This window comes from Medicago sativa, chromosome 2 (assembly GCF_051527215.1).
Source record: "Medicago sativa cultivar Bolivia chromosome 2, Bolivia_mono, whole genome shotgun sequence".
In the NCBI taxonomy this organism is placed as follows: Eukaryota; Viridiplantae; Streptophyta; class Magnoliopsida; order Fabales; family Fabaceae; genus Medicago; species Medicago sativa.
In genome coordinates, this window is record NC_140750.1 from 58,282,620 (window position 1) to 58,301,454 (window position 18,835).

Sequence of the window (18,835 nt, forward strand, 5' to 3'; positions counted from 1 at the left end):
AAACAAACACACCCCAATTGTATGAATGTGCGCCTAAATCTTTTAGATTTGAGTTTGTTTCCAAACAAGTATTTCTCGCATTTAAATCTTCCTCCAGTTGTTTGGTTTGAGGAGTATTTCACATTTTCTTCTAGTCAAGGTGAAAAAGTTTATTTTGTTTTGAAATTAAATTAACACAAACTATTGGGGCCAACATTTTTGTTTACAAGATCATTGGGCCCACATAACAAGAATAATAGCAAGGAAACTCCCTTCAATTCATTCATTCATTGTTCCAATCACACAAACACATTCATTCATTCATTCACACACTCTTCCCACGTTAACCCCCAACTCCCACCAACACAAACAATCATGACCGAACACGACAAACCCAAATCCTCCTCCGGCCACCCTCCTCAGCCACCGTCTCAATCTCAACCCTTCCCAGTTCCACCTCCTCAGTACGGCACTTTCCAAGGCGTTTCCAATTTCCCACCTCCTAATCCTGGCCCTTACCCCACCGTCGGTTTCCCTCACCCCGTTCCCCCTCCTGGCTCTGACCCCTCTGCTCCTCCTCCTCCCTATTATCCTCATGGCTACCAAGCTTTTCCCGGTACTTTTCCTTTTCTATTTAGAGTTTATTTTGTCTATTTTATTTTTTATTGGGTTTTGGTTTTTAGGTTTGAAAATGGAAAAATTGAATTTTTCCAGGGCTTTAATTCCTTTTTTATTTAGGTTTTAATTTAGGGCTTATTTCGTTTAATGGATTTTGTTTTTGAGCTTGAAAATGGAAAAATTGAACTTTTTTTATTTGTGAGTTAGTATGTTTTGATGATCTCTGTGATGGGTTAACTCAAAAGAGTGGAACTTTGGTGATTTTTGGTTTTGCAGCTGTGAGATTAATGTTTGGTTGGTTTAGGGGAAAGTTTATACGCTTGAGTTGACTTTTTGTTTGTGATGTAATATATTTGGTTTTGAAGGTTGATGATGATGATGAATGATCAGGGATATGTAATATTACTGTTTAGTGTTATAGAATACAGTGGAATTTTTTATTTTAGGGTTTTAATTTAGGGCCTATTTTATTTATTTATTTGGTTTGATTTTGAGTTTGGAATGGAATAATAGAATTCTTGTTTTAATTTCTGGGTTCAAATATTGGATGTGGGTTAGATCAAAGATTGCAACTTTCGTGATTTTTTTTGCAGCTGAGATTTAGTAGTAGGTCAACTCTCTTTGAATGAAATGTTGGGTTTAGGGAAAAGTTTCCTATGAAGCTAGGACACACGCTGATATGTTGACACCGGTAGTAATTTGAGCCAATGTCAAAATTGAATGTAATAATGTGTGCTGGTGTCGTGTCAACAATGGATACGTCTTCGATCAGAAGTGTCAATGCTATATAGAAAGTTTCTAAGCTTGAGTTGACATTTTATTTCTGGGTTAAAATATTTGATTTTGAAGGTTGATGGATGATCAGGGATTCATGGATATGTTTTTATACTGTTTTATGTTGTAGAATACGATGGAATTTGTCATTGTAGTGTTGAGTTTAGTAGATGAATAGATTTTGATATTGTTTTATTGTGTGTGAGATTGATTCAGGTTATGCAGTTGCTGAAGGAAGACCTGTGAGAGAAAGGCGACTTGGGTGTTGTGGTATTGGTTGTGGTTGGTGCTTGTAAGTAAATTAATTAATTAATTTCTCCTTTAGTTGAATATTAGACCGTGATTACAATTTTAAGAATTAGATAACTATATGCGAAGTTGGTTTTTCTTTTCATCATACGACATTCAAAGCTATATTTACGTATATTTCAAGCTTATTTCAACTCCAAGCTATGCTCCTAGCCTGTTTTTTTTATTAAGTTGAATCCATGAAATAAAAGAAGACTCTTGATTTTCTATTTGCTGTAGAGTATGTTGTTGTGGTATTTCTTTGCTTAGGAGATATGTTTATCCACATACATATTTCACTATGGTTGTCAACTTTGAATGCTTTGAACCATTTTATGTTTGTGTATAGTTTCAATGACAAAAATTCTTTAATTCTTTTTATTTTATCTTTTTGGGGGAAAATTGAATTCTCAAATTTGTCTGTTCTGCTTAAGGAAAATACTCTTTCCTTTCTAATGTTAACTTTTTTTGTTTTGATCTTTTTGGGCGAGGGTATACACCAATAGAATATTGAAATGTTAAATGTATTCTTATTTTTTAATTTTGTTGGTGGTTTTGGCTAATTAATGATTGAGACGCGTCTCATAAAATTGGTCATCATAGTCACTAGTCAGTGTTGTCAAATAGCAGCGCTGTAGCGTTGCACACTTTGAACAAATTGCTATATTTTGTTATCTGCAATTGACAACACTTATCATAGTATATTAAAGAGCTGGTCCATGAAGAATATTTCAATTTGAGAGGGAGATGAGGGGAATGGTATAAGATTTGCCATTTCATGAAACCCACCTCAATCATCAATTCACAGCTTTGTGAGAAAGGACCCCTTCCAGCAATCTGCTTTGAATTTTTAGCAGTTTGTGTCAATTGGTTCCTACACCTTTTTTATATTTATGTTTTATCAAAAATCCTTCCATCTTTCGACTTTACTGTTCAAAGGAGAATGATTAGACATATAATCATTATTTTTTAACAGTGTGTGATGAGTTGAGCGAATTGGTCATCATAGTATTAAATTGGCAAAACTGCACCAGGGGGTCCTTCAACTTAATTTCAAGGTTCAAATAGTTCCTTTATCTTTTTTCTTATATAAAAAATGTCATTTATCTTTCTGAATGTCAACAAGGTTAAGCCTTTAGTAACTTTCCGTCTCAAATCAAAATCCGGTTAAAAACAGATATTTCTTTTCACGGTTTTGAACGGAAAATCATAAAAAAATTCCATGTTGGTGTCGTTTAGAAAGATAAAGGACCCTTTTGATCTAAAAACTGAGATGTTTCAAGTTAAAGAACCTCTGATGCAGTTTTTCCTATTAAATTTATAATAGCTGATTTTATTTATTAAGAGTAGACTATCAGTGTTTTCAGTATGATTTTCTTTATGCATCTGTGCTGTGAAGAATATTACAATTTGAGAGGAAGAGAAGAGGGAAATGGCGTAAGATTTGCCATTTCGTGAGACCCATCTCAAACATAAACTCACACCTTTGTGAAAAAGGCCACCTTCCAGCAATCTGCTTTGAATTTTCAGCAGTTTGTGTCAATTGGTGTCTACACTTCTTTTGAATTTTTATTTATTTTAAGCCCCCTTCGAATCTCCTTTGACTTTACATTTCAAATGAAAATGGCTAGACTAATAGCCACTATTTTGAACTGATATTTGTTTTCTTCAACATTTCAAGTTATATTCAACATAATGCTATTAAAGTTGATGTGCAATGATGTGAGCTATATAGCAGCATTGTCCTTTCTTTTAAATCTCAGACTTCTTTGACACAGTTTACAGATACTGAATTACGTGGTGAAATGTGAAACATGTAAATGTAATTTGATGACATGATTGACCATGCTGTTGTTTAGATTTTTGTGTATGCTATTTCACTTCACAGAAAATTTGGTAGAAAGTAGTATTTCCTGCCTTGGTTGGGTATTTGTTTAGAAAGTAGTATTTGTTTTTTGAAGTGCCAACTAACTTGAAACAGGTGTATCATTTCAAATCACCTAACTATAGAGGCATGGTGTGGATATGGTTTATTTAGTGTGTATACCCCATATGTGTTTCAATTTTCTGATTTCCAGTTTTCTCATAAATTTTGAAAAATAAGACAGTACATAATATCACATGTCACGATTTTAGTAAGGATAGTACATGCCAAAGGAGTACTATAGTTTTTTTTTTTAATCCATTTCACCTTTTAACAGTTTTAGTATCACCTTGTTGATATGCTGGAACCATTTACAATTGACATTTTTTCTGTTTATGTCCACTTTTCAATTTTAATTTGTACTTGTGTCATTTTTATCTTTTTTTTCATTTGGTGTTTGCATTACTCACTTACCTTATAATTTTTTGTCCTTTGAAGGTTTATAATGGGTTTCTTTCTCGCTGCTATCCCGTGGTATGTTGGGGCAATAATTATGCTTTGTTCTAGAGTAGACTATCGAGAGAAACCTGGATTCATCGCTTGTATAGTCGCTGTAAGTGATTCCATCCTTTCATTTTTTCACTTGAAGCCTGTTTCAGTTCTTAAATTCTGTCTATTCTTTAGTTTATATATAGCATACTTCGTGCCATTACTTGTTTGAATTTCATCCTATGTTATTGTTAGTCCACTAGTTACCCAATTACACTATAGAAAGAAGAAGCATATGAGCAAGGAGAGTGAGAAACAGCGATAAACAAGATCATTGTGTATTTGATATAGTAACTAGAAGTGATTAATCATATACCTTGGTGTCTAATTCCTTCCTATATGTTGGTGTCTAACTCTCACATGTATTGTACACGCCATCAATCTGAAGTGTTGGTGTGGCATAGTTGTTATCTCTTCAATTTGAAGTGTTTGTGCCATATAACTTTTAACTGCTTATTGAAATAGAAAATTGCTCCTCACTTCCATTTTTGCTCCCACACACTGCGAAATACCAAAATACCCCCACGACAGTTAACTGCCGCTCGGCAAAATGCTATTGTGGAATGAGCGGCAATTAACTGCCGCTGGTGGTATTTTGGTATTTTCGCGGTGTGTGAAGAAGAACAAAAAAAGTGAAAAGAGTATGCGAAATTGAGAATGGTAGTTAAGTTTTGTCATGCAATAACACTAGTTTTATGGGACTGCTTTTGCAGGCAATTGTGGCTACAATTGCTATTGTTCTTGGAGCGACAAATGTGGCAGATGACTGGTAATATTCACTTCAAGAGTTGTAAAATTTGCTAGACTGAGTGTATCTAAAGTGTACTAAAAGTATTGTCCCATTGAGAGATTTACTTATACCAACCATATATTCATTGAATGATGGTACCTTATGTGCAACTTGTAATTGTATTGTTTGATTTTTTACAAACTAGTCCTGCTCCACACCAATATATATTATTAAGCATGACTATTGTGCTATAGGTAAATATAATCAGGGGTTTGTATGGTTAATGAAGCAAACAAAATTGGATCAAATTATCGTTTGGCTCAGCTCCTCAAACCCGTTTCAATGAAAAAAACATTTATTTTTGCAAAACCAGTTCAATCCGATTTGGATCTGATATATTATGCAAACCGATTTATTGTCTTGAACCAGTTTTGAAACGGTTTTTTTTTTTTTATTTAACTGTTCTTTTTCATTCAATTTTTTTCATTCAAACTAGTTTTTCTCAAATTGTTTTTCGAAGCTGTTTTTCAGTGAATTGTTTTTAAAAAATATTCTAAATTTATTATTCTTCATGTCTGAGAAACTCTACATATGCTAGAACTACTTTGGAGTTCTTGAGCACTCTAGGGTTGTCATTGAAGATCAAATCTCTCTTCAATTGTTCAATGAGCAACATACATTAACTATTAAACAATTTGGTGAAATGTTTGAATTACACAATGAGGGGGAGCGAAACCTTCCAAGACGTAGAGGGATTGCATGTGAATTGTATGCACCTTTCTTTTTCTAACCGTCTTGCCATATCCGAGGGTTATGATTTTGCACAATCTAAAGTTTCTTTCATAGAAAGTCCATGCACAGTGTCTTGCCATATCCGAGGGTTATGATTCTGCACAATCTAAAGTTTCTTTCATAGAAAGTCCATGCACAGTATGTGCTGAGGGTGATGCAAAACACAATCTTTTTTAGAGGTGACAATGGAGAAGAGGGACATGGAAAACACAATCTTTTTTTACAGGTGACGGAGTAGAGGGACAACATGAGTTCATCTTCTTTTGGTCTGCTATAAATAATCAATCTTTGAATGCTGCTTTCTTCTTTGATAAACATATCGTGGATAAGTCCAATATAGTTGTAGATTATTTTGATTATCACATATATTGCTGAGTATTTTGGCTATAAGAGGGAGCTAGATGAACAATACGAGATGCTATGAAGCATGAAAGTTAATTTGGAGGCATGTATTGTAATGAAGTTTATAAAATTTGAAAGGGGTGCATGTAGGTTACTACATGAAGAACTGTACCATGAAGAACCCATCATATTGGAAGTACAATGTAAGATGAGTAAATCAAGAAGAGGTTGAAGAGTTAGAGCACCAAGCCCCACCACCATGGCCAAGAACATGCATGCAAGGTGGATCTTCCACCTGTCGTGCTAATGATGATGAAATAATAGAAGCAGAAATAATGCCTCAAAGGAGGAAGAATTTATGAAGTGTAAGATGTTGTGATGGCCTTAAAGAACTACCACATCAGTCAAGGCCAGGTTCTCAAAAGTTAGCATATTCTCAAGATTTCTGCTCTTCTCCCAACACATTTTGCTCACGCCCAACTGAAATATTGAAAATACCCATGCGTTAGTTAAGTAACGCAAGAGTTAAAATCTACGCATCTTAACATGCGTTGCGCAACTTAACTCACGTTGGAATTAACACTTGCGTGAGTTAACTCACGCTGCGTTACTTAAGTAGCGCAGGGGTAAATTGGTAATTTCAGTTGGGCGCGATGGTGAAGCTACTTTCTTCTTGTGAAGCATGTGTGATGAGATTAAAGAACTTCAATTATTTTTGACCTTATAATTTTTTTTTATCCAGTAGTTGCCCCATTTAAACCATGAAGAATTATGCTCTTTACCCAACATAAATAAATTGCTCATTCCCAACTAAAAAGACAAAATTACCCCTGCATGAGTTAACTCACGCTAGTTGTGTATTCTGCATGAGTTAAGTCACGCTGGGTGAGTTAACTCACGTTAGTGTTAGTTAGTTAACACGCAGTTTAAATCAAAACGCAACTTTATTCAAAATTATTCAAGCCATTACATTAGAAAGGAATGTAGAAAAACATCCAACTTTATTACAAGTCATTACATTTAATTATCTCCTTCGTCGCTTAAGTCAATTGGGTTGTCCTCGACAGTCCCTAGGGCACCTGCTTTTGGTTGAAGACCAAAATAACATGTCCTTTCGCTCCTCCTCAGTCTGGAATGGTTGTAAACCGGTACTTTCGAATCGCTTTTTTTAACGGAACCATCGCATTCAATTCCGTGCCATGTCAAAGTCGACTTAGCTTTCTTTTTCTCACCCTCTTTTTTTAATTGAGCAGCATCACCCCGTTTCTGAGACATATCTACAAAATGAATGCAAATATCGGAGAAGGAAGAGGAGAGAGTGAGGATGAGAGAATGTGAGAAATGGTGAAGGTTGGAAGAGTATTTATAGGGGAAATGCAAATCTTGGTTGTATCTAACCATTATGGATACGTCTCAAATTACCCAAATCCAAAATCTCTCAAATTACCCAAATCCGAAATTCCTTCAACTTTAAATCAAACAACACTCCAATAACAAGAACAAGTAAGTTTTCACTTAAATTAGAATTTTTTAGTTTTAGTGTTTTGTTTAAATTTTGATTTTTTTTTTGCAAGAATTTATACAATGTTACATGTAAATGACTTATATTGCTTAATTATTTTGATGTTTTAGATGTTTGCATGTTTATGTTAGATTTTTTTCACTTAGATTAGATTTTTTTAGTTTTAGGGTTTAGTTTAAAATTTGTTTTTTTTTTTTTGGTAAGAAATGATACAATGTTACATGTAAATCACTTATATTGCTTAATTGTTAAACGTTTGCATGTTTATGTTGTAGTTATGAGTTTTTGGGTTTATGTATAATTTGCACTCCAAGTGTTTGATGAAATGTTTGAATGAGTTTTTCATTGATTGTTTTTAATTTCGTATTGTGTAGATTTGAAACAATGGTCGATATGTCCGACATTCATTCACAATTCAACGGTGGAGAACCTCAGAGGTTGAAGGTTCGGCACCTTGGTGTCACGTTAAGAGGTATCAAGGATTAACTGAATGAATTCAACCAAGGAGTCAACCCCGGAGACACAAGGAGGGTGGAATACGTTCGGTATAAACATCTAACGCTAGACGATGGGAGAATATCATTCAGTTGGGTGGAATTAACGAACGACTATAACGTGATGAGCATGTTTTGGGAGCACAACATGTTCCAGTGGATCGATTTGCGTGTAACGTTGCTGAGATCAACTGAAGATATTCTCAAGTTTGATTCCGCCAGAAGATCATGATTAGGTAGGGAATGCACCTTCCAACTACAACAATTGTCTTACCTCTGAATTTGGGGAATTTCAAACTTGCTAAACAACACTCCCAAGCATTCACTCGGAAGTTTTATTGTTCCTTTCAAAACAACATGTATTATGCAGAATCAACTATATAAGTTATGATATCGAATTCCTTCATATAAGATGAGTGTCACGGAATGGACCTCATTCTTTATGTGATGACTCGTCTTATATGAGGGAATTTGATGTGATAACATATATAGTTGATTCTGCATAATATATATTGTTTTGAATGGAACAATAACACTTCCGGGTGAATGTTTGAGAGCTGCTGTTTAACAAGTTTGAATTTACCCCAAATTTAGAGGTAAGACAATTGTTGTACGACAAATCTCTACTCGAATGTCATGTAATAATAGGGCATATTTAGGAACTTTATGTAATGTAATGTAACTTTTATTCGAATTTATTTAATACACAACTTTATTCGAATTTATTTAATACGCAATTTTTATTCGAGAAATAGCGAAGAGGAGGAGGGTATTTATAGGTGGTTTAAGGTAACATAATACTTAATGAGCTCAAAAAAATGTGAAAAAAGTTAAAAAAAAAAGAAGTGTAAAAACCATTTACAATGCATTAAAATGCATGAACAACCGGCCAACCTAGCATGAGTTAACTCACACAGAGTATAACACTAGCGTGAGTTAACTCACGCTGCTGTGACCTGTTGTTCATGCACCAAGAACACGTTTTTTGGATGGTGGTCGGTTATTCAACCTTGATTTTAATCCATTTTTACACGTTTTTTTATAACTTTTTTGACTGCATTTAGTGCATATAAAACCTATGTTACCCATTCCTCCCTATAAACACCCCTCCAAAACTCACCATTTCCTCACATCATACCTTCTCTCTTCCTCCTCACTCTCTCACCTTTATAGTCTTTGTTTTTTTTTAGCTTTTTTGGGGGGAAAAAAGAGGCCAATCGAGGGTAAAAAAGGGTCAAGGGAGGTGTAAAAATAGGCCAACCGACTTGGGACACACAGAGGTCAACCCTGGGGTAAAAGTAAATCTGCTTCTTTTTACCCAAAAAACTTTTTACCGTGGGTAAAAAGACTATTTCTTGGGGTATAAAAAGAGCCAGATTTAGATTTACCCCAAGGGTTGATGTCTTTTTACCCAAAGCAGATTGGTCTCTTTTACCCCAACCGTGATTCTCTGTTACCCCAAAGTTGGTCTCTTTTTACCGCAAAGAAGCAGATTTAGTAATTTTCAATAAAATGTATCAATTTATGTAAATGTATCAATTATTAATAAAATGAGGTTTTATATGTTTTATTTATGTTCCTTTCTTCTTTTTTATTTATTTATATTAGCATTTATTTTATGATTTTGTCATCTAAATAATATTGCATATTATTTATATTCCTTTCTTCCTTCCTTCCTTCCTTCCTTCCTTTCTTCTTTGCATATTATTAAATAAATTCAAAAAAAAGTTGCATATTACTAAACGTGAGTTAACTCACGTTGATTTTTTTTGAAATTAACACTAGCGTGAGTTAACTCACGCTGCGTGTGTTAACTCACGCAAATTTTACACCAGCATGAGTTAACTCACGCAGAGGCAATTTGGTCATTTCAGTTGGGAATGAGCAAAAACTGTTGGGTAAAGAGAAGAATTCAACCATGAAATACTCCTTTGGGCTGTCGAGCTGAAACATAAAGAAAAATAAAAGAATGAAGGAAATTGCTCTTCTTCCATCACGTTTTATTCAATCTCAACTGCACTTCCGAAAATGCCTCAAGCGTGATTTAAGTCACGCAGATGTTAAACACCACGTGAATTAACTCACGCTGCGCGAGTTAAGTCACATTGAACCCAGCGTGAGTTAACTCACGCTGTGTGTCCTTTTAATTTAAAGACCAGACGGCAGCTCATTTCCTCATTTCTCATCTCAAATCTTCAAAAATTCTTTTAAATCATCCAAATCCACAATTCCTTCAAGCTCAAATCAAACAACACTCCAATAACAAGTATGTTTTCAAAATCAAACACCATTAACCTTTTATGTTTATATGTTAGATTTTTCCTCTTAAATTAGAATTTTTTTTAGTTTTAGGGTTTTGTTTAAATTTTGATTTTTTTGGCAAGAAATAATACAATGTTTACATGTAAATAACTTATATTGCTTAATTTTTTTAGATGTTTGCATGTTTATGTTGTAGCTATGAGTTTTAGGGTTTATGTATTATTTTCACTTCAAGTTTTAGGGTTTTTCATTGATTGTTTAATCTTTATGGTGTAGATTTGAAACAATGGCCGATTTGTTCAGTGTTTACATACACTTCAACAGTGAAAATCCTCAAATGTTCAAGGTTTGGTACATTAATTTCACGTTAAAAGGTCTGAGGGATCAATTGAATGAAATCAACTAAGGACTCAATCCCAGAGACACTGAGAGGGTGGAAAACATTTGGTATGAACGTCCAACGTAGGACAAGGAGAGAATATGTTTCAGTCGGCTAGAATTAACGAACGACGATGATGCGAGAAGCATGTTCTTGATTTTTTGTCAGCACAACATGTTCGTGTGGATCGATATGTTTGTTACATTTCTGAGATTGCCTGAAGATATTCTCAACATTTTGATTCTACCAGAACCAGAAGATTATGTTTAGGTAGCATCATTATTATGTAATGTCTTTATTTTGTTGGAATTTAAGTTTAATTCTTGTTAGTTTGTTGAATATGTTGACATTGAAGTGTCTTATACTTAGTGTAGAGATTTGCAAGATCCTTTGAAAAGTCAAAGAATGAAGAAAACACATGTATTTTACCAAATCAATTATATATGTTTTCACATCAAATTCCTTTGTAAAGGATGAGTGGTATGAAAGGGAATGTACCTCTAAGATGTTGTTTTGTCCTTGATCATGCTCATCTGTCAATTGAAACTTGTCAGTTGGCAGTACAGTAGGATTAAGTTCAAAAGAATATATTGGAATACATTCCTTTTTGTTACAACTTATCTTGTATGAAGGGATTTGATATGTTAACCTATATTCTTAATTTGCTAGAATACGTGTGTTGTGCTCTCTTCATTCTTTTGAATTTTCAAAGGATGCTGCAAATCCCTACCCGAGGTATAAGACACTTTCATGCCGAAATTTTTGGCAAACTTTCAAGAATATAATTTAAACCCAACATCATGATGATACCACATTTTTTGCTCCTCTGTCCAGCCGCCTCCATCGTTTTCCTCCTCTGTCCAGCCGCCTCCATCGCCTTCCTCCTCTGTTCAGCAACCTCACTTATCCCTTCATCCATATCCCTTGATTTCACGATGTAAAGTTTTCAGGCGGTGATGCGATGAGGAGTCTCTTTACCTCCGCATCACATTCAAATCGTTGGCGACCATTCTGGCGGTCGGTTTCTTCAAACGGATGAGTTCTTCATCGTTCGTCGTTTTTTGTGCTCTTCGACGATCAGATTCTTGTTATGGTGGAGGAGTTCTGTCATGTCCGCATGGTTCTCTTCTCCCTGTTGCTGGCTGTTTCCTTGTATGGTCGCCGTCGACGGTTCAAACAACGTTCTTTGTGTTCACTGATTGGTTGATTTGAACGTCCTGTTTAATGGAGTGGTGGATTCTCAAAACTCAGGTCTGACCTGTTCTGATAGTTGTTGTTGTTGGTTCTGATCTATGAGTTTGTTTTGGCTCGAAAGGGTGTATAAGCCTGTTGTGTTTTGTCATACGGGGCCGATGGTACCTGAGTCAATCTGTGTTGGCGGTTGATTTATTCACTATTTTTGTAAAAGGGTGAGTTTGATTATTCAATCTCGTTTCTAGCTGTTGGTTTGGTTCTATAATTAATCCGAATGTGCTTCAATGTCTTGGACAAATATTCATTTTGTATTGTTAGCTCGAAAGAGCGTGGCCTCTCTTCTGGATGGTTAATTCAGGCGGCCGTTGATACTAACTGTTGTCGAGGTTTGTCGCGGTGAGTGGTGGACTGATGGATCTGCAACTGTGCTGGCGGGCGGATTCAATGTCCAGTTTCAAAGCTTGGGATCGATTTTAATGATGATATTTCTCGCTTGGTTTGGACTCAAAAGGGTCGGTAAAGCTGTTGCTTTTGTTGCAGGCGCTTTTGGTTCTTGAATTTATTTGTGTTGACAGTCGGTTCATACACCATTCTCAAATTATCCTGGTCATCTTGTGATTGACATGGGACTGTTGTGGATCTTTTTTATTTTTCACTTTATTTTTATTGTTTTGATTTTGCCCGTTAGGGTTGTTGACTGGGTCAGGTTTTATGTCCCCCCAGTTTTTTTGTATTTTTTTTAAATAATATATATGAGCAATTGACAGTAGATAAGAGTATGGTTTAATCTTAGTTGGACACTATTCTTTTTGATGTCATTTTGCTCCTGGCCTATAAAAAAAAGATGAAATTAAAACTAAATAAATTTGTGTATTTATTGAATTGATTTCGTGTACTTGTTCAACTTTATTTGAAGTTATTCAATATGCAACTTTATTAAATACACAACTTTATTCAAATTTATTCAATACCAAAATGTACCAAAATTTGCATCATATCAAAAAACATCCAAAAAAAATAAGACATTACACACCATTACATTTAATCTTCTCCTTTGTCACTTAAGTCAATTGGGTTGTTCTCAAAAGTTCCTGGGACACCTGCTTTTGGTTGGGGACCAAAGTAACACATCCGTCTGCTCCTTCTCATCTTGTTGAAATTGTACACGGGCACATTCGTCTTTCTTTTTTGTTTGGATCCTTCACATTCGATAGCGTGCCATGTTACAGTGGTTTTTTTCTTTCTACTTCTCACCCTCCTTTTTCAACTGAGCATCACCCTGTTTCTGAGACATCTCTACAAAATGTAAAAATCAATGGTCAAAACCTTGTCTAATCCTAAATATTCTACCGCAAATACCTAACAATTTCAAACAATTCCTAACAATTTCTAGCAATTCCTAACAATTTCTACCACAATTCAATCAATTCTACTCTAATTAAGATCCAAGAATTCAATCAAATCATAAATATCTAACCCTATAAAATAAAAAATCCAAAATAAAAAACTTAAATATGTGACAATTTATCCAAAAAACCTAACAATTCAATTAAAAAAAAGCCAATGCAATAGGATAATAAACACTTATTTGATTTTGTGATTGCAATTGGCGTTGAATGACTTAAGATTGGAGAAAATCGCAACAATGGATCTCAAAACCGCAACAATGGAGATTTGGAAATTCCTATGATGCTGTTCTGTTTTTATAACAGAACCCCTCGTGAGTTAACTCACGCTAACTTAAGTCATGTGTCGAGCGTGACTTAACTCACGCAGCGTGTAACACCTACGTGATAAACTCACACGGAAGTATTTTGGACAGTTTAGTTGAAAATGAGCGAAACTTGATAGGAGAAGAGAAATTTTCAAGAATTAATGGCATTAAAAGGCAACTGCAATGGCCGAATAATATATTCATGGCCGCATATACATTATTCTCAAATCCTAAGACTCCCTTCATTAGGAACAAATATTTTATTCTTAAATAACACTAAACCATTAGCAATAAGGTATAATCCAAAACCCACTTGGGTTGGCCTAGTGGTATTGGCTTGGAACCTGAGAGTATGCTCCTGATCGAGGTCTCAGGTTCGATTCTCGGTGCCATTTTGGACGAGCTTAAAAAAAAGAAGGTACAGTTAAAACTCTATAAATTAATAATGTCAGGACCGGAGAAATTTATTAATTTAGAGAGTTATTAATTTATCGACAAATTAATAATTATTAATTTAAAGAGTTTTTAAGTAATTATACTGTACATACCAAACAAAAAGGCAAATTAATCTATGTCTCTTAGAATTACGTTGCAGCGAACCTTGAGACTCAAGGTAAATTAGTAACTACTGTGTTCATATGCATTGGAAATCAATAATGACTTTTGAAGTACAGTAAATGTAAAGAAGAGGAACAAATGTGTTCAATGTATTCTTAATATTTTTTTTTTCAGTTTCTATGAATTATTAATTTATGATTTTCTTGAGACCGAAAATTATAAAGGGATCTCCCAAAAAATTATTATCTTATTATTTTATCGAGTTTTTCAATTTACATTGGCCCAAGTCGGGACCGGACAAATTTATTATTTTAGAGAATTTATTAATTTACCGAGTATTAATTCAAAGAGTTTCTACTGTATAATCCAATTTCGCCAAACGAGATTGTAATTATTGTTTAAAGAGTTGTTCCCTCTTAATTAGGCTTCTCAGTTTTCTACTGATTTCTAAGAGCAACATTAGCGTTGGGTTGATATTACTTAGATTGCCTATGCTTATAGAGAACTGATGACACAATATCATATAACATTTTGGCTATGTTTTTATTACTTTTTCTTTGCATTTGAAGATAAATAAGATAAGAGTTAGAGGAGTTGTCAATGATTTGAGAAACATATTGTATTGTTTTCACTCGAGTCGTTGTAATTCAGTTTTATCCTATATCATGAAACTTCATATGTGTTTTGAGTGTTTTTAGTAAGGAACCATTAAAATCAACAAATCAAGACATCACATGAAGGATTAAAGATGAAGAATTGAAGATCATTTCAATCGTAAGTATAAGCTTGATTATATGTGTAACACCCCGTTTTCCCAACGTAAAAATTTCATATTAAATCAGAGTATTTAAATCAAAAACGGAATGTCACATGCTACTTGAAAGTCATAAAATAGATATTAATAAATATCATTCCAGGTTCAACATCATAAAGTCTGAAAATACGCAGCGAAAATAGTTCAACATGAATAAATTCTTGGCACACAGGCCTTATCAGAAAATCTCATAATTCGATTCAATACTTATTTATAAAAAGTTCATAAAAGACACGTAAGGAATAGATATGAAAGCAAGCCCCATCCCGTTACGTATCAGAGCACCTAGACACAAGTGAGGAGTCCGCTCACGAACACTTCTAGTCTTTATTACCTGCAAGTTACCCATACGAAGGGCAACATTTTCAAGCAGAAGGGTTGAGATTTCACAGTCAATAAATTAAGCATATAATTCATCAAAATGCATTTAACAACATAAAACATTATTAACATATCAAACATTTATCAATTAGCATAATATCAAATCATAAACAAACATCATCGTCAGAGCATCATAAACGTCAATAACAATAATCATTTATCATCTTATAATCAACATAAGACATCATGTTCAACTTAGCACTTGACTCGACAACACGACTCATCTTGAAAATGCAACTCTTAACAACTTAACAACTTAAACCATCGTGAAACTTCTTGATATTCAAATGCATGTGGTACCATTCAGCAACATATATGAGCGTAATTAGGCTCTTCAACAAGTGAGAATAAAGCTGTCGGGCCTAAAGCCCCCAACGTAGTTTGAGCATAAAGCTGTCGGGCCTAAAGCCCCCATCTTTAATGAGTATGCAATGGACTCAATCTTCCTACAACTTAGACAACAACGTGAACATCTTATACAACTCCATAATCATGGACAACTTCTTAAATTCTTGCAACTTAGACCGACTCATGCAACTTCAAGACATTAACAGTCAACAGCGGCAACCAACAACAATTACAACATGTAACAGTGCTTAAATAACATATCAACATTAAAGGGAATGAATCAATATCAACTTATCATCATAAAGCATCATAAATAATACTCATACATCATCACTACTAATCTCAGTCACTTAAACAGACTTCTGGAACTTCTGAAAGTATCCTAAACAACCCTCATTCATACCTCTAAGATCAACTCATGACTACATGTGCGAAAGGATCGCATCAGAACAATTTTGGGCAACTAACAGCCTAACTCGTAGTGGCGAGTAACTTTGCTCGCAATGGCGAGCAAAACGTTCTCCCTGGAACTCCTAGAGACCTTTCTCGCAACGGCGAGCTACTTTGCTCGCAATGGCGAGCGTTACGGGTTACTTGCAGTTGCAAGTTGTGTTGCTCGCAATGGTGAGCGATGAATGTCAGTACGGCCAGAAACCTAAAAATCACAACTTTTCACCTATCTTCATGATTCTTTCATCCAAATAGCATCTAATTATCACCCTAGGTAATATCTAAGGTCTGTACACTAATTTTGCATCAATCTAACATCTTTTCATGGTTCAATCTTCAAAATCGGTCTTAAACCTAATTCCCAATTCTCACCAAAACTCAACCTAATCATGCTAAATTCACTTCTAAGAATCATACCCTTAATGATTTTGAAAGTTAGTCTCACCCTTACCTGGTTATTGCAGAAAATCGCAGCCCTCCCCTTGTTCTCCTCTTGTTCTGACTTTTCTCCCTTTTTCTCCAAAAACTTACGTACTGTGTTTCTAACTTATGTCTGCCCTATTTATCTTTCCACATTACTCTACTCACCTCTAACTTACTCATCTCACCTCACAGCCCAACTTCTAATATTTTTATTTTATCTTCATGTCTTATTTTATTAAATAATAAAATAAGTCTCAATACCTCATAACATCCCTAAAAATCATAACATCGCATATATCACATAATTTTCAGGTAAATCATATATCTATCATAAAATCACGTAAACCTCATAAATCACTTAAATCATAAATCATATAAATATATAAATATATTTCTAAATAATTAAATAATTTACGACGGGCGTTACAACTCTCCCCAACTTAAAGAATTTTCGTCCTCGAAAATTTACCTCTAGCAAACAACTCTGGATAAGACTCCATCATCTTACTCTCTAGCTCCCACGTCAAGCTTTCACCAGTCGTTCCACTCCAAACAACTCTCACTAAAGGTATCTCTTTGCCTCTCAACGTCTTCACCTTGCGATCATCAATCCTCAAAGGTAAAGTCTCCACCGTAAGGTTGTCTCTAACTTGCACATCATCTCTCTGAATCACATGGGACGGGTCTGGAACATACTTCCTCAGTTGCGACACATGAAACACATCATGCAAATTCGATAAATGAGGTGGTAAACCCACTCGGTACGCCACCGTCCCAACTCTTTCCGATATCTGATACGGACCAATAAACTTCGGAGTCAACTTCTTTGACTTCAATGCACGACCAACACCGGTCATCGGAGTAACTCTCAAGAACACGTGATCTCCTTCTTGAAACTCAAGGTCCTTTCTACGCTTATCATGGTAACTCTTTTGTCGACTCTGTGACGCTTTCATCTGTTCTTGAATCATCTTTACCTTCTCAGTAGTCTGCTGAACAATCTCTGGTCCTAAAACCACACTTTCATGTGTCTCAGTTACGGAAGTATGTGTATGATGTGTCTCACGTGATCCAAGTGGATGATTTGGAAGTAAGGGATAATTTGACCGTTGAGACTTGGCCTGTTAGGATTGAGGATCATGAATTGAAGCGTTTGCGTGGCAAGGAGATCGTTTTGGTTAAAGTGATTTGGGTTGGACCGACTGGTGAGAGTGCCACTTGGGAATCGGAGAGTAGGACCTTCAGGTAATTTTCAAGGGCGAAAATTCTTTTTAGTGGGGGAGAGTTGTAACAGCCCGATTTTCGCTAGATTTATTTTATTATTTATTTATGTGTGTTATATGTGCTCTTGTGTGATTATTTGCCTCTGTGTGTATTTTTGGTTGGGAATTGTAGAATTCGGTGTTAGAAGGGTATTTTAGTCATTTTGGACTTAGGGGCATTTTGGTCATTTTGAGAGTATGGGTAATTTTGTAATTGTTGAAGATTATTTTAGAGCTTAGTAAGAGTTGATATTTTACTAAGTGCTAGAGAGTGTAGTAATTATTTAATTACCAGTAGGTGACCGTTAGTGTTATATTTTACCGTTAAGTGAGTAAGTAACATTTTGGGTTATAATAGAAATGGGTTAGACCCATTAAGGAATGTTAGTTGAGCCCAATTAAGTAAGCCTATTTAAACACTAGTGTTAGTCGAGGAATATGGTTTTACCAACATTTCAACATTTGGGGAGAAGAGATAGAGACAAGAGAAGAGAAAGGGTTTGAAGGAGGAAAGCTAGAAAGAGCTAAAGGGAGGAAGAATTCAAGGGGATTGGAGCTAAAGTGAGACCTTAGCTTGAGTTTGTGGAGAATTAAGGTAAGGGGGTTAGTCTTTGATCATAATCACTTAGTTTTAGCTTCTATCCTAATTTCCTACATAAGTGCTTATTTGAATAATTGATTATTTGTGAAATTAATTGTGAAATTCGTGCTTATGTTGTGATGCAATGTTTGGGTATGCAAATTGAATGTTAATTGAGTTGTTGATGATGAAATTGCAAGCTTAAATCATGTACATATGCATGCTTTGTGTTTTACCCAAAAATTGTTGATATGAGATGTTGTTGTTGATGAATTGTGATGAATTCATGATTGGTTGTTGTTGTTGATGTTGTGAGGTGTTGTTATTGATGTTAGAAACCTTGGGTAATCATAATCTTTGATATTATGATGAATTTGTGTTGTTCTTGAGATTTTCATAAAAAATGGGTCAAATGGTGAATTTTGTGGGAAGGATGTTTTGGGTCAAATTTTATATCAATTTGAGCGTCTTTTTGTGTTTGGAAATGTTTAGACAAACTTTGGGATCAAATTTGGGCA

At 34.9% G+C, this 18,835-nt stretch overlaps 2 protein-coding genes across 2 annotated transcripts; one reads left to right on the forward strand and one right to left on the reverse strand.

Moving 5' to 3' along the window:
• The first annotated feature begins 264 nt into the window (after positions 1 to 264).
• LOC146949282 (large ribosomal subunit protein eL20z-like) lies at positions 265 to 5,039 on the forward strand. The gene is made up of 4 exons (XM_085745356.1): positions 265 to 595; positions 1,588 to 1,663; positions 4,022 to 4,136; positions 4,786 to 5,039. The coding sequence occupies exons 1-4, from the start codon at positions 355 to 357 to the stop codon at positions 4,843 to 4,845; spliced, it is 492 nt and encodes a 163-aa protein (XP_085601482.1). The 5' UTR covers positions 265 to 354; the 3' UTR covers positions 4,846 to 5,039.
• An 11,876-nt stretch (positions 5,040 to 16,915) lies between these two features.
• LOC146949283 (uncharacterized) lies at positions 16,916 to 17,431 on the reverse strand. The gene has a single exon (XM_085748506.1). The coding sequence runs from the start codon at positions 17,429 to 17,431 to the stop codon at positions 16,916 to 16,918; it is 516 nt and encodes a 171-aa protein (XP_085604632.1).
• Between the last annotated feature and the right edge of the window lie 1,404 nt (positions 17,432 to 18,835).